The 27229-nt window shown below is 34.7% G+C and overlaps 1 protein-coding gene across 1 annotated transcript in view; it reads left to right on the top strand.

Annotated features, from left to right (window-relative positions):
* The window catches only part of COL11A1 (collagen type XI alpha 1 chain), a 231805-nt gene that overhangs the window by 47473 nt on the left and 157103 nt on the right, over positions 1-27229 (top strand). Inside the window, exons 5-7 of the mRNA XM_069599057.1 lie at positions 19605-19733; positions 24881-24997; positions 25605-25694. Coding sequence (XP_069455158.1) covers positions 19605-19733; positions 24881-24997; positions 25605-25694 — 336 coding nt within the window. The remainder of the gene's footprint in view (positions 1-19604; positions 19734-24880; positions 24998-25604; positions 25695-27229) is intronic.

Here is a 27229-nt window from a genome sequence, read left to right as displayed (position 1 = left end):
GAAGAAAGTAGGGAAAACCACTAGACTATTCAGGTAGGATCTAAATCAAATCTTTTATGATTATACAGTGGAAGTCACAAATAGATTCAAGGGCTTAGATCTGATACACAAAGTGCCTGAAGAACTATGGATGGAGGCTCATGACGTTGTACAGGAAGCAATGATTAAGACCATCCCCAAGAAAAAGAAAGGCAAAAAGCCAAAATGGTTGTCTGAGGAAGCCTTTCAAATAGCTGAGAAAAGAAGAGAAGCTAAAGGCAAAAGAGAAAAGGAAAGATATACCCATCTGAATGCAGAGTTCCAAAGAATAGAAAGGAGAGGTAAGGAAGCTTTCTTCAATGATCAGTGCAAAGAAATAGAGGAAAACAATAGAATGGGAAAAACTGAAGATTTCTTCAAGAAAATTAGAGATACCAAGGGAATATTTCATGCAAAGATGGGCCCAATAAAGGACAGAAACAGTATGGACCTAACAGAAGCAGAAGATATAAATAAAAGGTGGCAAGAATACACAGAAGAACTATACAAAAAGATCTTCATGACCCAGATAACCAGGAGGCTGTGATCATTCACCTAGAGGCAGACATCCTGGAGTGCGAAGTCAAGTGGGCCTTAGAAAGCATGACTACAAGCAAAGCTAGTGGAGTTGATAGAATTCAAGCTGAGCTATTTCAAGTCCTAAAATATGATACTGTTAAAGTGCTGTACTCAATATGCAAGCAAATTTGGAAAACTCATCAGTAGCCAGAGGACTGGAAAAGGTTAGTTTTCATTCCAATCCCAAAGAAAGGCAATGCCAAAGAATGTACAAATTATGGCACAGTTGCACTCATCTCACATGCTAGCAAAGTAATGCTCAAAATTCTCCGAGCCAGGCTTCAACAGTATGTGAACCAAGAACTTCCAGATGTTCAAGCTGGTTTTAGAAAAGGCAGAGGAACCAGAAATCAAATTGCCAACATCTGTTGGATCATTGAAAAAGTGAGAGAGTTCCAGAAAAAACATCTATTTCTGCTTTATTGACTATGTGAAAGCCTTTGATTGTGTGGATCACAATAAACCGTGGAAAATTCTGAAAGAGATGGGAATACCAGACCACCTGACCTGCCTCTTGAGAAACCTGTATGCAGGTCAGGAAGCAACAATTAGAACTGAACATGGAACAACAGACTGGTTCCAAATAGGAAAAGGAGCACGTCAAGGCTGTATATTGTCACCCTGCTTATTTAACTTATATGCCGAGTACATCATGGGAAATGCCAGGCTGGATGAAGAACAAGCTGGAATCAAGATTGCCGGGGGAAATATCAATAACCTCAGATATGCAGATGACACCACCCTTATGGCAGAAAGTGAAGAGAAACTAAAGAGCCTCTTGATGAAAGTGAAAGTGGAGAGTGAAAAAGTTGGCTTAAAGCTCAACATTCAGAAAAATAAGATCATGGCATCTGGCCCCATAACTTCATGACAAATAGATGGGAAGACAGTGGAAACAGTGACAAACTTTATTTTCTTAGGCTCCAAAATCACTGCAGGTTGTGACTGCAGCCATGAAACTAAAAGATACTTGTTTCTTGGAAGAAAAGCTATGACTAATCTAGATAGCATATTGAAAAGCAGAGCCACTACTTTACCGAGAAAGGTCCCTCTAGTCAAGGGTATGGTTTTTCCAGTAATCATGTATGAACGTGAAATTTGGAATGTGAAGAAAGCTGAGAGGTGAAGAATTGATGCTTTGGAACTGTGGTATTGGAGAAGACTCTTGAGAGTCCGACTGACTGGGTGGAGAAGGAGCTAAGAGACGTATAGGATAGCACATGTCCTTTGAAAGTTAGTTGTATATTAAGTAGTTGACTATTCTCTGTTGAAGTAGAATAAATATTATATAACAACATTGTGCTTAAATAACCTATATAGAGATACAAATAAATAGTTATAATAAGATAGAAATTCTGTCTCTAATAAAGATATAGGAATGTTCATGGGAGAAAATACGGTATGCAAAATAATTAAAAAAAATAAAAGGGTGTTTAAAGATGAGGGCACATGTACAAAAGATGAAAGTTTGGAATGAGCTCAGAGGATCTGAGAATCCAGTTTGCTTTGGGGGATATTTAGGAGATGACTTAGTGAGATGTTTTAGGGCCTGTTTTATGAAGTGCATTTTATACCACCCTGCGATAGTTAAATTTTAAACCATAGGTCATGAGAAGTTTCTTTAAGTAGAGGAATTAAATATTGAGATTTTTTTTTTTTTTTACCAATTCCTTTTTTGTCAGTGAAGGAGTTAGTCTAGAATCAGAAGAACCTGGTTAGAAAAAAACAAAACAAAACAAAAACTGATATGTTGAAACATTTAGTTCAAATAAAAGGTTACTTAGAGACAAGGTCATCACAGAAGAAATGGAGAGAAAGGTCTTGTTTCAGGATGCTAATGTGTGCAATGACAGATCTTAAGACTGATTGGGTAAGTGGGGTTAAGGGAGAGAGAAACTTAATACTTCAGGCTTTGCATAAGGTAGCAAATGGGACTTCCCCGATGGCTCAGTGGATAAAGAATCCACTTGCAAAGCCAGGAGCCATAGGAGGAGGAAATGGCAAACCAGTCCAGTATTCTTGCTGGCGTAATCCCATGGACAGAGGAGCCTGGAGGGCTACAATCTGTGTATAGAGTTGAATGAGCACGCACGACACACGATGTGCCTGTGTAGGCCACGTTGCTTCAGTCATGCCTGACTCTTTGAGACCCCACGCACGGTAGCCTGTTCCTCTTTTCATGGTATTCTCCAGTCAAGAACACTGGAATGGGTTGTGATGCCCATCTCTGGAGGATCTTCTTGATCCAGGGATCAAATTGAAGTCTCTTATGTCTCCTGCTTTGGCAGTCGTGTTCTTTACCACTAACGCCACCTGGGAAGCCCACAGGGTAGCAAATAGTCAATGTTTCCTTAAAACATGAAATGCTTGGAATTTTAGCTGAATTCAAAAGCCTTTAGTTCTCTTATTTTATGATTATGAACTATGTGTTTTTAATGAAATTTTAAAAGGTGATAGGATTACCCTGAACCAAATAATCTTATCTCACCATCTTTCTATATACTTCCTGAGCATTATAGTAAAACTACAGTTAATGCAAAATTATTATTAGCTCACCAACTAATAATAATTATTATTAGCTCACTGATGGCATCACCGACTCGATGGACATGAGACTGAGCAAGCTCTGGGAACTGGTGATGCACAGGGAAGTCTGATGTGCTATAGTCCATGGGGTTGCAAAGAGTCAGACACGACTGAACGACTGAACTAAACAGTTAGTGTGAAATTATTATTAGCTCAAAGAAGTAGAATAACAAGGTGATAAATTATTCAAATTATTTTATTGGTTTTTAGGAATTAGGTTTTGGAGAATCCCATGGACAGAGGAGCCTGGTGGCCTACAGTCCATGGGGTTGCAAAGAGTTGGACACAACTGAGCGACTATACTTAACTTACTACACTTACTTACTTACTTACTCTATTTATATTTATATCCAGTAGACAAATAGCATCACAATTATTACTGTATGAGAAACTAAAATCACCAAAGAAGCTAAGGCCTAAGTTCTTATTCCAGTTTTCCCTTCTTGTTTCTACCTAAGATATATTAGAAATTAAATTCCAGTACCTCAAGAAAAAGGAAGGTCTACATTACTTGCATACAGTATGGAAAATAAAAGTGCAGAAGCCTTTTGATTGATTTCTCTTTCTCTCTGCCTTTCTGATAGTCTGTTCTCTAAGCATCAAGCCTAAACTAGTAGGTCTATTCCTGTCAAATAGCACCTGGCTGAAAGGATGAATGAGTCAGCAAAGAATGTCACTTCCTTGTTTATAATTATTTAGTGGCTTTTTCATATCATTTAGAGTATGTTGAAGTTCTGTAGGCTCCTAAGTGATTAATTCACACCTTTTGCCCCTTTTCTCTGACTTCATTAATGGCTCCTTGCTCCCTCTGATCCATAGGGCATAACTTCTGAACACGTCAATCATGCTCCAGCCTTAGGGTCTAAGCATCTACTCGTACTCTTGCTGGAAAGGCTTTCCCTTAGATATCCCTTAGATAAGGCTTTCCCCTTATCAGCAAAATCTTTCATGATCATACTTTATAATACAGCACTCTGCCTTAGGAGTCTGGTGGGCTAGTCCATAGGGTTACAGAGAGCTGGACATGACAGCGACTGAACAACAACAATGCTTCTAAATCTCTCTCCTAGCTGCTTTGTATTCTTTCCAGCACCTGTTACTTTCTGATACTATGTTTTATTTTCTCTTTCTGTCTGTGGAATGTAGGGCTTCCCTCATAGCTCAGTTGATAAAGGATACACCTGCAATGCAGGAGACCTCCATTTGATTCCTCGGTTGGGGAGATCCACTGGAGAAGGGATAGGCTACCCACTCCAGTTTTCTTGGGCTTCCCTTGTGGCTCAGTTGGTAAAGAATCTGCCTGCAATATGGGAGACGTAGGTTTGATCCCTGGGTTGGGAAGATCCCCTGGAGAAGGGGAAGGCTCCCCACTCCAGAATTCTGGCCTGAAGAATTCCATGGACAGTCAGTGGGGTCAAAAAGATTCAGACATAACTGAGGGACATTCACGTCCTTCTTTCTCTGGAATGTAAGAGAGCAGAGGTTTTGCTCTGTATCCATAGTGTCTAGAAGAGTGCCTGAAAATACTTTTAAGTGGATGACATAAATATGCTTTCTACCACTTATTAATTCACGGAGTATAGATCATCATGGCAAAAAAGAAAGGAAGAGACCAGATTTGCTACATTTTTTCTAATTGTTTTTTCTTTTCTTTTACTCTTTTTTTTTTATTATTTGTGGAATAATAATAAAAGCCGCATCAATAGATGTCTTTTAGTAAGAATGTTTGTTATCTTATATTCAGTAAGAATATAAGAAATATTTATTTTATACTTTTTGTGGTAGTGTTTTATATAACTTTAGGCGTTTTCTGTAATACTTGGTAAATAGTTGCTGAATTAGTAGTACATTCAAGTAACCTAGGAATGCTACTCATTTTCTTACAAATTATTTCTTAAGCTGATTTTGAGACAGTGAAATATAAAGACTGTGTGGGTAGCAGTTCTGTCTGTGATTATGTGGGATTTCTTCATTTTTTCTTTTGAGTTATAGTGCAGATGCAATCTCTGATGCATTTTTCAGTTAAACTAAAATTCTAAGCATTTTGGCAGTCTTCCTTTCCACACAAAATATTTGAGAAAAAATCATTAACTGTACAGAATGTTTGGAAAAAAAAAAAAAAGAACTGTGATGAGAGTTAATGCCTTGGCAAATTCAGAAGTCTGAGTAACAGGAAGCATAGTTTTGCAATTAATTTTCTGATAATCTCTACTTTTTGAGAATGTTATGCTATGTTAAAGATTTAATGTCAGTCTTGTTCCTGGCTATACAATATTAAACCTCTCCCAGGATTCACCGTGCTTTTCAGCAAAGATTTAATATCAAATATGAACAGAAGTTTTAGTGTCTAGGGAATATCTTATGGAGACACTGTATAATTTTGTTAAGCTATTGCTTTTACAGTGTCACATGCTGGAAAATGCTTCGCTAAATGTCTTTTTCTTTCTCTTCTATTCTTTAAGTCTTCTGAAACTCAAGCTTTTTTGGAGTATATTTATTGGAAGATTACAAAGGGATTCTCCAGCACCATTTCTTTTTTCTCCTTTTTTTAAATATAAATTTATTTATTTTAATTGGAGGTTAATTACTTTAAAATATTTTATTGGTTTGCCATACATCAACATGTATCCGCCACAGGTATACATGTGTTCCCCATCCTGAACCGCCTCCCTCCTCCCTCCCTGTACCATCCCTCTGGGTCATCCCAGTGCACCAGCCCCAAGCATCCAGTATCATGCATTGAACCTGGACTGGTGATTCGTTTCATATACGATATTATACATGTTTCAATGCCATTCTCCCAAATCATCCCACCCTCTCCCTCTCCTACAGAGTCCAAAAGACTGTTCTATAGATCTGTGTCTCTTTTGCTGTCTCGCATCCAGGGTTATCGTTACCATCTTTCTAAATTCCATATATATGTGTTAGTATACTGTATTGGTGTTTTTCTTTCTGGCTTACTTCACTCTGTATAAATTTTACATGTTTATACAGTCCATAAATATGTTTAGAGGTTTGAACTCAAAAGTATGTTCTCTTGTAACTGGTATCAAGTACTGTAGGAATTGAACCTAACATTTGTGTATACTTACACTTTAAAAAGTGTTTAAGTAGGTATTAGCTTTTAAAGAATCTGTAGGAAATTTGAGACAAATAATAATATTTTTAGTTTAGAGTTGTTAAAATTGAATTGTGTAATGGTGAATAAATTAATTGCCTGGGTATCTATTTATTGAACCACCTTCAATGTAGGATATTTGAGTTCGATTCCTGGGTTGGGAAGATCCTCTGGAGAAGGTAAAGGCTACTGACTCCAGTATTCTGGCCTGGAGAATTCCATGTACTATTTACTACACATGGTCATAAAGAGTTGGACCTGACTGAGTGACTTTCACTTTCACTATTTATCAAACAAACATTTATTAATATTAATATGTGCAGGCCTATTCCATGGATTTGTGGAAACCTGGGAGAATGAAACAGACAGATCCTCGCTCTCATGATGTTTATATTCCATTGAGTTTAGCTGAACAATATAGATTGGCTTATTATGAAGAGGAGCTCCTGGGAGTTCCCTGGTGGCCTAGTGGTTAAGATTCTGAGTTTCCACTGCCATGACCCACGAGTTCAGTCCCTGGGTGGGGAAATGAGATATCATAAGCTGCACAGTGCCTTCCCAGCCCCCCAGCCCCACCCCTACCCCTACCCCCAGCAAAAAAAATCAAGAGCCCAGATTATAAACTGTGTCATCTAGTAGAAACAGCATACTTTCCTGGAAACTGATACATATCTGTACTGATTATTTGAATCCTTAAACACAGTATATGCATAAAAGGAAGATACCTATTGTTATTTCAGGGCCTTTAAGCACGTGGTCTTTCTCTAATGTTTCATAGTCCCTGTGAGTTCACTGTGGTTCCAGCAGGAAACTGAATTTCTACCTAGGTGATTTAGGAGTGAACAAGGAAGGGGAGTTACCTGGTGAGCATTGCCTTTCCCATTTTTCATGATAGATAGCAGTACAGTGGGAGCTAGAGCCCTGCTCAAGTGCTTTCTGACAGTGTCAGTAGCTGTCAGGGTACCGGACTGCAGTGTCAGGCAGGAAAGTGTCTGGTGAAACTACTCCACCCCCTCTTCCCACCTTCCAAACTCCTAACTCCTGGTGATCACATCCATGGTGTGTACTGGAAACCACCATCAGTCTGATGATGTGAGCTGTGGGGTCAGACTCTTCAGGCACAGGCTAAGAGAGAGCAGCATGAATGGTTAGGATTTGAGAGCCAACAAAGAATACTAAGTACCTTTATATTTAAAAGAAAAATTAGATACTTTCTCATGATCTCATTTATGACAAGTCCTTCTAGATTATTCCTCTGATTTTCCCAGATGAAAGTTGTCTCATCCCCCTACCTCTGCTGGCCCAATTTATTTTTTTCATAAGTGGTTTAGTCCCTAAGTCATGTCCAATTCTGGTGACCCCATGGACTGTAGCCCACCAGGTTTCTTTGTCTATGGGATTCTCCAGGCAAGCATACTGCAGTCGGTTGCCATTTCCTCCTCCAGGGGATCTTCTGGACCCAGGAATCGAACCTGAGTCTCCTGCATTGTAGGTGAATTCCTGGGCCGAAGGAGGATTCTTTACCAACTGAGCTACAAGAGAAGCCTGCTTTTCATAATTGGAATTCAGTAAATACTAAAGAAATATGTCTAAGTAATTTCCCTTACCAGGTTATACCCTCCCAGGTGGCACAGTGGTAAAGAATCTGCCTGCCAATGCAGGAAATGCAGGGGACCCAGGTTTTATCTCTGGGTCAGGAAAGATCCCCTGGAGTAGGAAATGGCAACCCACTCCACTATTCTTGCCTGGAAAATTCCCATGGACAGAAGAGCTTGGTGGACTGTAGTTCATGGAGTCACAAAGAGTCTCTGAGAGTAGGATCTGGATCTGATTTTCCTTTTTACTTGTCTCTTGCCTGTCTATAATGTCAGCATGTTACTTTTCCTGAATAAATATGTGTTGATTAAATGGGTAGATGACTGATTGGTAGATAACCGGGGTGAAAGATTCTGAAAGTTATTTGGCTGTCAAATTTCTGTGTAAGTTACTGCTAAAAGTTATAGAAGAGATACATTTATTATCTGACTTATAATGTATCTGTGCCTATTAAAAAATTGTGTGTTATTTGTGTGTGTGTTTGTTTTTTTTTTTAAGAAGAGTTTGTCTGGGGAGGGAGAAGCCTTAAATTTGTCTTCCAGTTGTAAGGCATGAAGTACCTCCTCAAATTAGGAATGCTGTGTAACAGGTTTGCCTTTTTCCTTCAAGAGAACCACGCAGTTCTTTCCAAGAACTCCTATTTCTTTTTTGATCAAACTATTAAGGTTATTTATTGTATTATATAAATTTATGACACCAGAAATACTTTTTTCAATATCTATATTATTACTCATATATCAACTTTACTCCAGTTACATTTTACAAACAATAAAATCTTTATTTTTTAAATATAAATTTATTTATTCTAATTGGAGGCTAATTACTTTACAATATTGTATTGGTTTTGCCATACATCAGCATGAATCTGCCACAGGTATTTCTGGCTTTCACCTTTGACAGCATGACCCTCATCTTTGATTCTTCAGTAGACATATGTATAGATTGACTATACTCTGTAGTGAGCAAAAATGTTTTCACAATATTACTGAAAAAATGCTTTTTAAAATTAAAAGAGTAAAAGGTGTATCAATTAATTATATGCATGTATGTGTATATATATATATATATATATACACACACACACACATATATACTTTAAAAATCCTCTTAGGCTTATATATTTCATAAAAGGGCCAATTTTGATTTGCTAAAACTTCAATTCATTTAAGAAATATATCATTTACAACAAAGGAAAATATAAGCAAGGTGAAAAGACAGCCTTCTGAATGGGAGAAAATAATAGCAAATGAAGCAACTGACAAACAATTAATCTCAAAAATATACAAGCAACTTATGCAGCTCAATTCTAGAAAAATAAACGACCCAATCAAAAAATGGGCCAAAGAACTAAATAGACATTTTTCCAAAGAAGATATACAGATGGCTAACAAACACATGAAAAGATGCTCAACATCACTCATTATTAGAGAAATGCAAATCAAAACCACAATGAGGTACCACTTCACGCCAGTCAGAATGTCTGCGATCCAAAAATCTGCAAGCAATAAATGCTGGAGAGGCTGTGGAGAAAAGGGAACCCTCTTACACTGTTGGTGGGAATGCAAACTACTACAGCCACTATGGAGAACAGTGTGGAGATTCCTTAAAAAATTGCAAATAGAACTACCTTATGACCCAGCAATCCCACTGCTGGGCATACACACCGAGGAAACCAGAATTGAAAGAGACACATGTATCCCAATGTTCATCGCAGCACTGTTTATAATAACCAGGACATGGAAACAACCTAGATATCCATCAGCAGATGAATGGATAAGAAAGCTGTGGTACATATACACAATGGAGTATTACTCAGCCATTAAAAAGAATATATTTGAATCAGTTCTGATGAGATGGATGAAACTGGAGCCAATTATACAGAGTGAAGTAAGCCAGAAAGAAAAACACCAATACAGTATACTAACACATATATATGGAATTTAGAAAGATGGCAATGACGACCCTGTATGCAAGACAGCAAAAAAGACACAGATGTGTATAACGGACTTTTGGACGCAGAGGGAGAGGGAGAGGGTGGGATGATTTGGGAGAATGGCATTGTAACATGTATACTATCATGTAAGAATCGAATCACCAGTCTATGTCCTACGCAGGATACAGCAAGCTTGGGGCTGGTGCACAGTGATGACCCAGAGAGATGTTATGGGGAGGGAGGTGGGAGGGGGGTTCATGTTTGGGAACACATGTACACCCGTGGTGGATTCATGTCAATGTATGGCAAAACCAATACAGTATTGTAAAGTAAAATAAAGTCAAAATTAAAAAAAAAAAAAAGAAAAAGACAATTCCCTTAAATCTTGAATCTGATCTCCATGTTGTAGCATATATCAGTGGCTTCTTTTTATTACTGAATAATATTCCATTGTGAACATACTGACATTTTGCTTGTTGGATATTTGGATTGTTTCCAGTTTGGGGCAATTATGAAAAATGTTGCTGTGAACATCTGTGGCAAGTCTTTGTGTGGGCATATATTTTCATACTTCTTGGGTGAAATACCTAGGAGTGGAGTTGCTAGGTTACATGACAACTAACATTTTAGGAAAGTGTCACACTATTTTCCAACGTGGCTGCACCATTTTACGTTCCATAGTCCGTGATTAAAATAAATTGGTTATATTGAAATTATGAGTGTAAATGTGAGAGGAATTTCTGTAACCCCAGTATGGGTTTCAAATTAGCCATGTAGCACATGTTAGTTATAAAGTAGACAATCTGCCTTCTTGTTAACTAATCAGATTGCATACTTTGATTAATCCAGTCTTAGCCATGCTTACAGTAGAAAAGGATGGTATAAAGATTTATGGGCAAAAAAAAAAAAGAAATATATCATTTATAAAAGTAGAGCAGTGCAACAGAGTAGAAAAAGAAAGTATTCTTAAATGTTATTTATGGGACCTATTACTTCTGCGACACTGTCATTGCATGCAGAACTATTACTAGAATAATAAATGTATCAAGATGCTACTACCAATGATTTATTTTCATCCTTTTTCTCTAGAGTTAGAATTAGACAATGAAAATGATGCTAAACTGATAATTAAATGATAGCCAAATACCTAGTTTATTTGTTTAGGTTAAAAGAGTAAATGTGCCAGTTCAACTGTTGATCTCTTTATGAAAGGTTAAAACAGTCTACCATTTATTTCCATATTCAAAAGATGATAATTACTTTAAAATAAATTCAAAATTTACTGCCAAGTCAAAGGCCACAAAATGTAAATTTCAAATTTTACAGTTAACTTTGTATGACAGCCAGTGAAAGTCATACCTGCTTGCAAACCCATATTTGACCTTTATGCTGATATTACTGATATGAATTTGTCCTTAGCGTCTGTGCTAAAATACGACTTAAAAATATTAAATGATGCATAATGTTTCCTTTCATACAAATAATATTTTTCTTAACTTAATTTTTAAAGTTAAAGTCTCAAATGATTTCCATTTTGTTTTTAAATCCTCTGTTTAGATTTTTTAATGTTATCTTTAAACAACAGATGTTTGTAAGAAGTGTCAGACAACTCTATTTAGGGAGGAAGATCAAATTTTGATTATGCATATTTAAAATATTCATATTTAATGAACATTTGAAATGAATAATCTTTTGTAATCTAAGGATTATCTCTATTTTTTAAGAATTGGAATTTAATTTTGCATATGCTTTCCTAATTCAAGACTTAAGAAAGAATTTACTCTTCATTTATATTAACATGAACAAATAAAATTAGGTATAGAATACAAAAATATATTTTTCTGATTTTGTATATTTTATACTATATAAAAACAATAAAACTTTTTTCTATTAGTTTTTTCTTTTCACTATTGACATGAAGTAGAATTAGGATATAATTTCATTTAGATGGCATCACTGATGGCAATGGACATGAACTCGGGCAAACTCTGAGAGATGGTGAGGGACATGGAGGCCTGGCATGCCACAGTCCATGGGTTCCCAAAGAGTTGGACGTGACTGGGTGACTGAACAACAACAATAGTGATACAACTGAGAGTTGTTTTCATTTTTAACTAGTGTAATGAAAGTGTATTTTTAAAAATCATAAAGTGGATATTTAAACTCTAGCATGCATGTATGCTAAATCGCTTTAGTCGTGTCCGACGCTTTGCGACCTAATGGACTGTAGCCCGCGAAGCTCCTCTGTTCGTGCAATTCCCCAGGCAAGAATATTGGAGTGGGCTGACATTTTTTTCTCCGGGGGATCTACCCAATCCTGGAATTGAACCCGCGTCTCTACGTCTCCTGCGTTGGCAAGGCGGGTTCTTTACCACTAGAGCCACTTGGGAAGCCAGTATAAATTCTAGCATAATTTAGTTTGATAAAGTTGTTTAAATCCCTGGTAAGTTTTTTTAAAAACTCAATGCTTTCTAATTCCTTTGCCAACTACTGAACAACAAAGGCCTTTGCCATCTGCCTCTATAGCTGTTGACCTTCAACAACCAGAGGGAGTTCAGGGTGGAGTGAGCCACTCTGCTCCAGGGAATCTGGTGGGACAGGTCTTTAAATAGTTGGATGTTTCTAGGAACAGATTTTATGATCTCAATCCTTGCATCTCCTCATATCTAGAGAAGCACTAAATCCCTTCATAGATAAATCAGATCCTCATGACTAACAAAAAAGCCTTTTGTAAAATGAGTGCTTCATGGTATTGAATTCCCCCTTCACCAAAACCTTATATATTCTTTCCCCCACTGCTGCTTTGGAGCAGTCTCTCAGAACTATCTGAGATGCTGCCTCCCAGGCTGCAGTCCTAATTTTGCCCCAAATAAAACTTAACACACACACACACACACACACACACACACACACAAACAACTCAATGCTTTCAAATTGTTTATTTATACTTGGAGACAATAATTTTTCTTTTTCTTTCTTTCTTTCTTTTTTTTTTTTTATCATTCTTTACTTTCTGTTACCCCCAGTGCCTCAGGGATATTTACACATGACAATACTGTCCAGGTGCATTATAACCTGTGATTACCCTGAATTCTAGCTACTTGTCATATTAAATCAGTCAATACTTCCACAACATCTACTTAATACCAGTTGACACAGTTAGACATTACCCATATCATGAACAAACAAAAATACTTGCTTTGAAGCACTCTTCTTTATTCTACTATGGATAATACTTGCAAGATATAAATATAAACAGCTAGTAATTATCAGTCTATATTCATTTTCTAGGATGGCCACAACCAAATACCACAGGCTGGGTCTTAAAACAACAGAAATTAACTTTTTCACAGTTCTGTTTGCTTGAACTCTGAGATCAAGATGTCAGCAAGGTTGATTTCTTCTGAGACCTTTCACTTTGGCTTGTAGATAGTCATCTTCTACCTGTGTCTTCACAAGCTCTTTGTTTTGTGGTGTCTGTGTCCTATTCTCCTTTTCTTATAGAAAGACCAGCCATATTGGATTAGGGCCCAGCATAAAGATTTCATTTAATCCTAATTCTATCTTTATGTGTCCTATCTCTAAAGATTTTAAAATTTAAAAAATAAAAAACTAAAAATTAAAAAAATAAAATAAAATAAAATAAAATAAAATCTAAAAAAAATAATAAATAAATAAATAAATAAATAAATACAGTCAGATTCTGAGACTAAGAATTTAAACATGTGAATTTGGGAACACAAATCAGCCAGCCCATAACATTAAATCTAGGCAAATTCATTTTGTCTGTAATTATCAGTGGAAAAAATGAGTATTAATTATTACAGAAGTCTGTACTGTCAGGTTAAAGGAAAAATTTCTGTTGATTCTTACTGATGCTTATAGCTTAGTTTGGCCACAGCTATATAACCTGACAGTTGGCATGTAGAGGAGTACAATTCAAAAGTAAATAAAGAGAAAGTTTTTAAAAAGAAGACTGACCTTTTTCTAAAAACAACCCTTAATTATCATTTCACTTCATAGACTAAAAATGTTCATCCTCCATCTTTTTCTTTTATTGTTTCTCAGCCAAACAAATGCCTTTGCCTCCCTACTCTTGCACATATCAGAAACTGCAAAACTACCTTCCATTACTCTCTAATGCACTTTCTCCTTCTCTCCTTGCATATCCCATCCCACTCCATCATCAGCATCCAGTCAGTTCCCAAATCTCACACATGTTTTCTCTAATAAACTGTATTATCTTTTATTCCTAGATATCTTTTATATCTATATTTTATTCCATAGGGACTTCCCTGGTGGCTCAGTTGATAAAGAATCTGCCTGCTGTGCAGGAGAACTGGGTTTGATCTCTGGGTCAGAAAGATCCTCTGGAGAAGGAAATGCAACCCCCTCCAGTATTCTTGCCTGGGAAATCCCATGGACAGAGGAGCCTGCTGAACTACCATTCATGGGGTCACAAGAGTTGGACACGACTTAGCAACTAAACCACCACCACCACCACCATCCTTTATTCCATTCCTCCTATTGCTGCCTTAGTTTAGTTTCTCAATGCTTAACTGCAATGTATTCCTAATTGATTCTTATGCTTGCAAACTAGCTGCTTTCAAATCATCCTCCCCCATGTTGTCATAGCAGTTTTATTAAAATGCAGCATTGATCAGTTTACTCCATAGTTCAAAGTCTTTGAACAACACTCTGTAATGTTTAGATTTCAGTTGACACACAAAACCCTTCTTAAATTGGTTCCTTCCTTAGTTTGTTTGTTTGTTTGTTTTGTTTTCCTTCTATCTTTATCTCTTTTATACCTCAGTCTTCACTACTCACTATCACTGTATAGGGCCATCCCTCCAACTGTACAGCACTGTATGTACTTTTCTAACTTCGTCAGCTTCATGCATCCAGAGTTTTAAGATGCTTTTTCTGTTTAATGCTATTTCTCTCTCCATCTTCTTCATCACCCTAACTCCTATTTGCTTATAACATACAGTTAAGATTTTCCCGAGAAGCATTTTACAAATGCATTAATTACCATTGAGATACCTACATGTTGGAAGTAATGGAAGTAAGAATGTGCTTCAGGAAATATGGAGGCTAGCTGATTTTATAGACTACAGTTGCAGCGTATGGTTTACTCCAGGCTTAGGGGAGATGAAATTTCTAATTTTTGAAACCTTTGAAATTAAATGAGACACTAAACAACAACATGTATATGCATATAGAACCAAAAATAACAGACAATAATTGTTAGGATATATGCATTATATTTTAGCCTTGAAATGAGGATACACTAATACTTACATAATTTGTTGTGATAAAACTATGTCAGAATCCTTTTGCAATGGAAGTTACATTCAGAGGAACCATATCTTTATAATTTCTATTCAGTTTTCTTACATTTATTTTACTTTCCTCTTCCAGGATCATCCTGTCTATAGACAAATGCTATAGCATAAACTCAGACCTAGTTGGCACAGCTGTAGATAGCAAGGTAATTGCATCAGCTCTGCTTTAATTTTGGCTTTGTGGGTCATTAGAGGAGGAGGATGTCTTTTTCATATGTTGTGTGCAGCATATGCCAATTTTACTTGGTAACTTCACCTTTTTCCAGTTGTAGAAGTTTTTATTACTATTGAATCTAAACATTTACGGTTCATTCAACCCGTCAGGATGCTTTTGTTTGTCTACAGACTGTCTCATATCATGTCATATGATTACCATAAAACACTGTAAAATACCTTCTGGGAAAAAGAGCACTATAGATTTTTAATTGAATTTTCCAGTTTCTTTCCAGTAGTATATTTTATGGCTGAATATCAAACACCTGAATAAAGAATTTATAGTGGAAATAATGGCAAGATTCCATTTAATGAAGTGGAGTGCCTTAACCAGAATAGTTAAGTACTTAGAAATCCAGTATTCTAAAAAATCTGCTATTAAAAATACCATATGCCATACAACAGGTGACTTTTTTGTGTTTTAGCAAAAGCTGCATTTAGTTTATTGTATTATCTGTAAGTTAAGTTTGAAGTTTTAATTGCTCATTTTTTCAGACTGTTTGCGATCCCATGGACTGTAGTCTGCCAGGCTTCTCTGTTCATGGAATTTTCCAGGCAAGAATATTGGAGTGGATTGCCATTTCCTATTCCTGGGGATCTTCCCAACCGAGGGGTCAAGCCTATATCTATTGAGTCTCCTTTATTGGCAGGAAGATTCTTTACCACTGCACTATCTGGGAAGTCCAAATGACTTGCATAATTCTGAGTAATTAATGACAAAGCTGGGGTTCAAGAATTAGAATTTCTAATTGAGATCCTCTAAGATGACAGTATTCAAGATGTACTGAATGATGTCTTTTTTTTTAAACAGCAGAATGAAGAAAATTCAAATTTCTCTGTGACTAGTTATTTGTTGTTCAGTTGTTAGGTCATATAAGACTCTTGTCGACCCTGTGGATTGAAGCATGCCAGGCTTCCCTGACATTCATTATCTCCCAGAGTTTGCTCAAACTCATGTCCATTGAGTCGGTGATGCTATCTAACCATCTCATCCTCTACCATACCCTTCTCCTTTTGCCTTCAAACTTTCCCAGCATCAGAGTCTTTTCCAATGAATCAGCTCTTTGCATCAGGTGGCCAAAATAGTGGAGCTTCAGCTTCAGTACTTCCAGTGAATATTCAGGGTTGATTTCCTTTAGGACTGACTGGTCTTATCTTTTTGCAGTCCAAGGGACTCTCAGGAAGTCTTCTCCAGCACCACAGTTCGAAAAGCATCAGTTCATCAACGCTCAGCCTTCTTTATGGTCCAACTCTCACATCCATACATGACATGAAAAACCGTAGCTTTGACTGTACACACCTTTGTCGGCAAAGTGATGTCTCTGCTTTTTAATATGCTGTCTTGGTTTGTCATAGCTTTCCTTCCAAGGAGGAAGTGTCACCATGGTTGCAGTCAGCCCTGCAGTGATTTTGGAGCCCAAGAAAAGAAAATCTGTCATTGCTTCTACATTTTTCCCCCTCTATTTTCCATGAAGTGATGGGACTGGATGCCATGATCTTAGCTTTTCAGCATTGAGGTTTAACGCAGCATTTTCACTCTCTTCTTTCACTCTCATCCAGAAGATCTCTAGTTCCTCCTCACATTCTGTCATTAGAGTGATATCATCTGCATATCTGAGGTTATTATTATTTCTCCTGGCAGTCTTGAGTCCAGCTTCTGATTCATCCAGCCGGGCTTTTTGCATGATATGCTCTGCATATACATTAAATAAGCAGAGTGGGTTGCCATTTCCCCACTCCATGGGGAATCTTCCCAACTCAGGGATCGAACTCACCTCTCTGCATCTCCTCTATTGCAAGTGGATTCTTTACCTTTGAGCCACCGAGATTACATAAACTTATAAAGAACTTTCTGAATGAATGATTAAATAAAATGACTAAGTAACTGAAGAATTATAGCTAAATCTGACTGTGGAGAAATTTCTTAATTCAACAAAATTTATCCTAATGATTATCAAGCATTGTAATACATCATGTTAGTGAAATTTTTATTGGCAGATGTGTGTTTTTAACATTTTAATTTTAGTAATTTTTCTGTTACTAATGAGACATTCTAGATGCAGATCTTAGTACTTGGCAGTGTTCACTTAAATGCTAGGATGTTGAGCAAACAAGGATCAGACAAAGATGAAAAAAATTGGAAATGAGATGTCTGTGAAGGGCACTGAAAAGCTTCTGTATAATCTTGGGTATCTATGAGGCCTGTGTAAATGTTCAGAAAAGACCTGAAGAGACCCTAATATCTCAAATATCACTGAGCTTTAGGATCTGTATATAAAAAAATGAGATCTAAAGCATAGTTGTAAACTGTTGAAATATTAAGGGCGTACTCACATACAAATATACACTCAAAGACTCTTGGCAAATAGTGAAAGTTTTTTAAGGAACTCTCTGTTCAATCATTTACTCATCACTAGCATAATTGAGTAGAGTCCTCAGTGGACACAGAAAACAAAAATTATTGACTTATAGAATTACTTCAAAAGATCACTAAACAAGCAGCAAAAATAACTGCAAACAGAAATATCAGGCGTTGAGGGGAAGGCATAATGAAATACAGTTTCCAAAGGTGATATTTAAAATATGCAACTGTCAAGAAAAAATTGTGAGACAGGCAAAGAAATCAGGAAATTATGTCCCATACAAAGGAAAAGCCAATCTATGTCCTTGAAGACATGACAGATATTGGGCTTACCAAAGACTCTGAGTCAGCAGTTATGCGTATGTTAAAAAAAAAAAACAAAAGACAAAAAACAGCTAAAGGAAACCACAGCATAAGAACTAAATGACAATATGGAAATGATGTTTTATCAAATAGAGATAAATAACAGTTGGATTTCTTTTAAAAGAATAAAACACATCTGGAGTTGAAAATCAATGGAGATCCCTCAGTATGAAGAAAAGAAAGAAAAAACTTGAAATAAAGATTACAGAGTATAAAAGACCTGTGGGACACCATCAAGCATAGCAACACAGACATAATAATGAGTCCATTTATTTGAAGACATGATAAATAAAAAAAGCTAATCACAAAAGGCTTCATGATGTATGAAATGTCTAGTTGTACCAGGGGCGGGGGGAAGGAGATAAGCAGTGACTCTCCTTGGTTGTGGTGATGACAGTTTCTTAACATTAGATATTGGTAATGGTTGGAAAACCCTGTGAATGAACTAAAAACACTGAATTGTATGCTTTAAAAGAATAAATTCTGTATATAAATTTTATCTCAATAATGTGATAGGGATGAAAATATAGATTTATCAGCCATTAAAATAAGTGCTAATTTTAAGAGTAAGACTATAGAGTGCCTTTTAGACAGAAGAAAGCAATGCAAATACCATTAACTACCACACTACAGATAGTAACCATGGTATTTAATGAAAGTTTGTGGGCCAGAATTAAATAATTTATATTCTTTTCTGGATACTTTTCACATGAGTTTGCTTGTATCTTTTTAAGTTATAAATTTTATTTTCCATTTTATTACAGTTTTAAATCTTAACCATTATATTATAATCTCCAAGGGCAAAGATTATATCAAGTTTATGTTTGCACCCCCCATGATACTATGTTCAATGTCCTGTGTATTGTACCTTTTCAATCCACATTAGTTGATGAATAAGTGAATGCTGCGGCATAAAAGTGCTGTGAATTATTTTAGTGCTCAGTTTTAGAGATGTCTAAAATTTTCATCAGACTCTAAATAACTTATGCTAGTCAGATATAGAGAAAGCTGTAATAACTGGGAAATTATTCAAAATGAAATCAGGAGTTTTGTGAATCAGACCCATGCTCTCAAACTTACAGAAACTTGAATTACCAAGTCAAATGGATATTAACCCAGACATTTTTCCACGCTTGGGCATAATTCTGAATTAATGTGATCATGACCCATAGATTTATATCAAACTAGCTTCATGTTGAATTAGACCCATGTGGAAATATTCAGGTGACTTCAAGAGCAAAATATTTGATTTTATTACATTTTAATTTTTTAAATTTATTTTCATTATTTTTATTGGAATATATTAAGATCTGATTTGTTAAATAGTTGTGAATTTCTCTCTCAATCCTATAAGACTGCTTTCAACATTGAAATGTAAGTGATTTTTCTTCTCAGATATTTGAAAATGAAAAACACTGTGTCTTGGGTAAATCTTGCTCAGGATATATGTGTATTCGAATATGCTAAGTAACCATGTTTGTTTCTTGGCAGGGGGACATCCAGCAACTGTTGATCATAGGTGACCCCAAAGCAGCATATGACTACTGTGAGCATTACAGTCCAGATTGTGATTCCTCAGCTCCCAAGGCTGCTCAGGCTCAGGAACCCCAGGTTGACGAGGTGAGGAATGGAAGATCAGGGCAGGTTTTCTCATTCCCGTGGTAATGACATAGTTTGCAGTTTCAAGTTGTATCTCTGTTTATTCACTTTTAATTAAACTATACCTTTTATTTAATAGTGTTTTAATGAGTGACTAACACTCACTCTTTCACTAATATTTCAAAGGAGATGCAATTTGAAGAAGATTTTTGATGTTTGTTTCAATCTTAAGTATTTTGTTACTTAATTTCTTAGAAATAGAGATAGTTCCCTTATATAGTGTGTAGAGGAGGATATTTTTCTTAGCGGGAGATGAGAAAAGAGATAATTTCTCCAACACTTATTTTTTCCTTGTTACTTTTATAATTAAGGTAGCCTCAAGACAAGGATAACTATTTTCTAGCATACTTGCCATATCTTCAAGCCTTTGGCAATTCCTGTTGATCGCAATGGCACCCGACTCTGGTGCTCTTGCCTGGAAAATCCCATGGACAGAGGAGCTGGGTAGGCTGCAGTCCATGGGGTGGCTAAGAGTCAAACACGACTGAATGACTTCACTTTCACTTTTCACTTTCATGCATTAGAGAGGGAAATGGCAACCCACTCCAGTGTTCTTGCTTGGAGAATCCCAGGGACAGCGGAGCCTGGTGGGCTGCCATCTATGGGGTCACGCAGAGTCAGACACGACTAAAGCGACTTAGCAGCAGCAGCAGATGAAAAAGGGATGTTAGCGCTATCTTCAAGTTTCAGGCTGTGTTGAATATCTAGAGACTCTTTTTTTTTTTCCATTTCTTACAAGGTTATGCTACATTGATATGTAAGTTTTCCTTTTCTTGCACAAGACTTGATACAAAGAACAATGGAATGAAAAGCAGTATAAGCTGATTGCAATAACTAGATGTTCATATGCTTTGATTAATAGTGCATTACTTTATTTGAAATTCTGGTGTAAAACCATTTTTCCAGGCTGCTTTTGCAAGAAAATTCACCATAATGAAATTTGACTCTATTCTTTCTCAGATAAAAAATATGTACATTTAAGTTAGCCATAGCCATTTTGTCAGACTTGAATACCCCAAAGAACAAAAAATATAGCACAGTGTACCTTTTATGCAAATTTTAGGTAGAATTTGTTAATGTGGATTTTCTGGAAATTAAAAAGAAAATTCTGGAAGGAGTTGCATCTTTAGTTGGTTGCAAAACTTTATTTCTTAAGATGAAGAGTTTAAAATTTTAGAAGGTGGGGTGGAAGTTTATAAACATCAAAATTATCCTTATCTTTGAAAGTAACTCAAATAGCTTTCTTCTTGACTTTTAAAATAATATGAAGTACAGTCTTTTGAGTTTTACTATTTAGAGCAGGTTAAGATCTTATCTCTTAATTTTAGTTTACTGTTATTTCTGCATGTGAATTAAATTTGTGTTTTATTAATTTTTGACATTTCTTTTTAAGGTATGTTAGTGAATTCTGTTGCCCTGACTTTTTCCATAATTTAATATTAATATTGTTTTGAAACAGAATAAAGCTTTAAGAAGCTAAAAGGAAAGCAAATATGAGAGAATAAAAGAGAAATTACTTGGATATTTGTGTTTGCTTGTCTCCCAGTTCTCAAGTGCTTCATTCTTTTTATTCCCTCATGATTTATTAGAACAATCTGTGAATTCCCTCATGATTTATTAAAACGTTCTAATATCTTCAGGTTTAGTTGGGACTATGTGGGGACTCAATATTAAAATTTATAACATTTAGTATATATGTTCAAGACAGATGAGATTTATTAATATTTTGCTCCTGTTTTAAGAAAGATAAGACTTGTTCTTTTTAGCAACAGATATGGCTCTGATTTTGGGAAGAATGAAGGTATGCATTCTTATTATATCACCTTGAGCTGTTTTATTCCCATGTTTTAATGCTATTATGTCAGGTAAGCTGAGTTATTTTAAGGCAAAATAATATTTTTAACCATTTTTATCTTAAATTCATTAAAAAGTAGGCTTTCCCTTTTTTACTTTAGTTGTTGATTCATAAATTTAACATTCTGCTGGTAAGTCAAATTTGTTTTTACTAGAAGCATCTGATGAGGAAAAGAATGCACTGCTATGATAAGGACTGCATGAAAATCTTGTTGGGTGATCCAATAATAGCATTTCTTAGTTTCTATATTGAATATGTCATCTTGAAAAATTTTTTTAAAGAATCAGCTCTCACTTTTTCCCAACAATGCTAAATTACATTGATACTTCAGTGATAAAAATCTTTTATACTAGTATGAAAAACACCTCGTTAATAGAATTGTAAGCCATCTTTATATTACTTTTGAACTATATCCATTTATGTATCATTATATTACAGTATGCATTTTAATAATTGTACAATAGATATTTTGCCTATGCAAAATACAAAAGTAATGTTACCAATGAATAAAGAACATATAGTGCAAAATAGAGCATCCAACATACATGTTGTACTTTATATTGCTTAATTTTCCATTAATAAATTTGTGACAATAATATATTATCATTCTGATTTGGATTAATAAATATTTCAATTTATTTTATAAATTAACTTAAATATGTTTTCTTCAACTTGTGCTTTTGTATGTTTCATATCTTCTAAAGAGCATATTTTAATTCATTCTTAAGATTCAATTTTTATGTGTTTGATGTAACATTGCATCATAATCAGAGTGAAATGTAAAATGATAGATTTAAATATAGTGTTAATATGAAACTATTATTCAACTTCAACCTCTGCAATACCACTTATATAGCAAAGTAACCAATATTAAAATTATGGTGGTTTGGGAATTTTTCCACCATGTTAAATAATCCTTCTATCTTAATTAGAAAATTGGATGTTAAATCTGCATATGGTTCTTTCTTAATATATTGAATACAGCACAGATTGCAATGTCCTATGTACAGCAGGGAATTAACATTCTTATTTTTCATATCAGTATAAAACATGAAAAGAAAGAAGCAGCAAGAGGAAAACACTGTTTTATAAAGAAATTTATTACCTTTAATTTTTTGCACTTAATATTTATCAGATATCCTAGTTCTCATAGATGCATAGATATTTGCTGATGTCACTATTTCTCTAACAACTTGAATAAGAAAAGACTTAACAAAATTTCCAGAAAAAGTCCCTTTCTCCTCAAATGTTTTAACTTAGGCTAGGCAACTCTCAAATAGTAGGAGAAATTCGATCACTGCACATCTTTTTGCTCATATTCATCTGATTAATTATAACGAGTTCTCTCTCCTTTACCTGTCTTTGAGGCATCACAAAATTCTGCAGTAAAAAGGGAGAATCTTTTCCAAAAGCAGGTTGTAAAGCTTCATGTAGAACAGCAAATTCCTACATGGGTCAATACCCACCAGAGGGGATGTTGTTTAAAGACAAGGAGAACAGAAGCAGTGATTCTTTTCACTGACTTCTGGATGGCTCTAAGAAAAGCGTATGCTTTCGTGCCTAAGATAGTGAGCACATTAACTCCTTTATTATTCCACCATCACAGCTAGTCTGTTTGATCTCCATGTAGAAAAAGTTAATACAGAAGAGAGAATTATGCAGATTAGAACAGGTTTCCTCCTATAAGGAAAAAAAAAAGAAAGAAGAAAAACATGATATAAAGATAATAAAGGTAACTAGCTATTTTGATTATCAGGCTTCATCCAAGATGCATTTAAAATGCTTTTAAATTGTCTATTTTTACAATCCTTCTTGGTTTTACAATCCTTCTTGCAATTGGTTTGCAATATGTTTCATTGTATGTCTTTATGAAATTTGCCTTCATTTGCATTGCTGTAGCTAATAGCGCTTATTAGAAGGTCCAGTGATCACAAGTCTCTGAAAGACATGGTGTGAAGAGTTATTTTTCTGGTGCATTGAAAGGGAACTATCGGCAATTTTAAAAGGCCAAGAGAGGTCCACTTGGGTTCTAATTGAAATTTTACCAAATGCTTAGGGATTTCCAAATAGACTGCTTTTAGCATATGTTTGTGTGTATGTATATACACATGTGTGTATATATACACACATATGTATATATGTACCTAAGTATATATATACATAAATATACTAAATATAATATATGTACATATACATACACAAATGTATGTATACATATACATAAAGATATATTATAAATAATATATACATATATATTAGCATTTTAGCTTATTGATTTGCTGCTTAATAAATATTTTTGTTATATATGACCTTAATAGATTTAGAGTTGTTTTGATTAAAACCAATAATATATGTTTAAGATTAAAATTTCAATAGAGATATTTGGCTTTGAAGGTGAAGTTGTTTTCCTCATAATTAAGTATTAATTGTTTCTCTCATCCCTTTATTGAGAAACATACTTTTCTCTCTTAATTCTTTTAATAAAAACAATCTAGTATTCCATCTTTCAATTTGAGTTACATTTACATGTTTTAAGATACCCAAGTGCTATACTCTTTTTCAATAGAGAAAACACAATATTTGTAAAAAATATAAACAGATCTAATTTTGAATCTTTTAATGGTTCACAACTGTGCTCATTTTGATCTTAAGTTTATAACAAATTAGTTATTTCTGAATAGATTTTAGAGTTTTTCCCATTGGTTCTATTATTCTAAATAGAATATAGAATAATTTCATGTTCCTTCTGTTCCCTTTCCTTCCTCTCCCCTTTCCATCCAACAATTGATATGAAAATTCCTTCATACTTGGGAAGGCTATTTTTAAACATGCAGTTCAATGGAAAAAAAAAGTACCCATTGAAATTACTATAAATAAAAGAGGTTTGTGTATAGTTTTTACAAATTAAAATTAACATGAATATTTAACAACTATGGACAACAACTATGTCCAAGTATGTAACTGCTGTGTTTGAATTAATATTAAGAATTAAAAGTTTGAATTAATATTCTAAACTTTTAATTTCCTCACACTCCTAACCACTGTTCTGCTCTTAGAAAATCTGCTTTGTCAGTATTTTATTATACTCTGTATATGATAGTATTGCTTCTTTATAACACAAGTAATATTTAGATAACAGTATTTCCTTGTCTCTTAACTTTACCAGTAAAAGTTAAGAACATGATTCCCATTTTGTTAATAGTATTGCCAGCAACTAACAAAATTGCCTGATATTTTTTCCTTTGCGATGTAGTATGCACCTGAGGATATAATGGAATATGACTATGAGTATGGGGAAGCAGAATATAAAGAGGCTGAAAGTGTAACAGAGTCACCCACTGTAACTGAGGAGACAATAGCACAAACCGAGGTAAAAGCAAAGTAGAACCTTTGTGTATGGTGTCCTGGTGTTTGTCATCCTGTGGTGCCTATGTCCACTCTTCCTCAGACTTATCGTCGATCTTTCATTCATCTCATTTCTATGACCCAATAACTGATTTTTATTTGACAGTAGTAGCTGTCCTGAAGGAATGATGTTTGGTTTGGTTTGCTTATTCTTCCTTTCATCCATGCTCTTCATTTCCCTTTTCATTTTATTTATGTTTTCCATTCCATCTTTCACCACATTTTACAGAAAAAGAAATTCAGTTTCAAAATGAAGATGAAGACAGTGGCCACTAATTCAAAGAAAAAGTCCAAAAAGTTTACACCCCCTAAATCTGAAAAATTTGCATCCAAGAAGAAGAAAACTTATCAAGCAGCAGCAATGGCCAAGCTAGGGGTAAAGGTAGCAAAGATAAAGCAATCAAGATCTCTCCTAGATAAGCTGGAAGATCTCTGATGACGAGTCATTGTCCTAACCCAACTAGATAAATACTCATTTGGCTAATACAATACCCTAATTAATTATGATTTCCATAGATATGGGATTGCCTTAACATTTTTAGTAATTACTTTTCTTTTGAATTCACTATTAGGCAAATATTGTTGATGATTTTCAAGACTACAACTATGGGACAGAAAGTTACCAGACAGAAGCTCCTAGGAGTGTATCTGGATCAAATGAGGTAATGTTCATAGACAGCATTAAATTGCCGTTCAAATTTTTTAAATGTGCAATATTTCTTGATATATTTTACTCTGGAGGAATCTATAACCTCTGAAAAATTTGATGTTTTTATTCCTTTACCGAAGTAAGAGAAACAATAGCACTGGCTCACTATTACTAAGAAACAGTTCATTTAAAATTAATCCCAATTCAGGTTTGCATGACTCTGCTTCATGCAATGTTAAATTGATCAAACTGAATTGGCTGCCATCATTTTTTATTGCTCCTGGGATAGAGCAAGCTTCTCAAAATGTGATTAAGGTTACTCACAACCTGACCTTTCTGTGAGGAGGAAAATCCTCCAAAAAAAAAAATTGTATCATCAAATGATACAATTAAAATTTATGCCATCTGACCAATAATCATGCATTTTTATGACACAAATATTTTGATAAAATATAGTCATAGTTGATTTTAATGTCTGTTTACATTTTCAAACTTAATATGGCTAAAATAATATATCTTAACTTTTCCCAGTCCTTTCTATGAAAATATTTAAGTATATTCAGGTACAAATTAGAACAATCTTCCTGAATTTCATATTATGTGCATATTCCAATTATGAGAAAATTAATATACAATTCAGTTTAACTTTGTTAAATTTCTTCACACCTGGTATGAGGATTAACTGAATTATTTAAATTAATAAAAATTTTACATCGTATGCATCCCAGTGGGACTTTACGTGAAAACACATATTTTAGAATAATAACATTTTAGAGTAAAGACAGATTTCAAGTCCAAATCTTGTCCAAGTTAATCCAGACTAATCGAGTTTATAATTTTCCAAAAATGATTATATTAAAATGTTTATTTATATGCTCAAATTCTTTCAACTTTTTAACTCAGAACTATTAGCACAGTACTATTTTGATTCTGGATAATATGTACTCTGTCTAAGAGTACAATGTACTCTGTCTGTACATTGTCTAAGAATACAAAATATTATGGTTATTGGACATTTTATTTTAGTTAACAATTGCTGAATTAATCATTAACTACTTTTTTCACTCACATGACTTTATGTAACATACTTATTATTAAGTATTATTCTATTATCTAAATTCACTATGTCATAGCAAACAAGTATTTCAAGATGAAATTTAAAAGTAGCAAGATACATTATTTGATCTGAACTTCATCAAAATCATAACATGATCAAAAATTACCTAATGAATGTTATTCAGATTTATGCTATTAATGGGGAATTATTTATAAAAAGGAAATTATACTAGTGTTATTTTTCTATATCTCTGTGAGTAGTTTTGATATAATTATATCACATTAGAATTTTGATATAATTTTTACTTTTAAGTGAATAGGCCCATACTCTTTATGAGACTATACAGTCATCTATTTTATTGTATTGAATTTTGAGCACTATAATTTACATTTTCTTTGCTTTGAAGAACTCATTGTGATATAATACTGCACTAAATACTTGGAGCTCTGAGTAAATATTGCAATGATAAATGTCAATATTGGCATTAATAT

The sequence above is a fragment of the Ovis canadensis genome, chromosome 1, assembly GCF_042477335.2.
Source record: "Ovis canadensis isolate MfBH-ARS-UI-01 breed Bighorn chromosome 1, ARS-UI_OviCan_v2, whole genome shotgun sequence".
NCBI classification, from domain to species: Eukaryota; Metazoa; Chordata; class Mammalia; order Artiodactyla; family Bovidae; genus Ovis; species Ovis canadensis.
The sequence above is the reverse complement of the archived record's forward strand: the minus strand, read 5'-3'. Positions and strand labels throughout refer to the sequence as shown.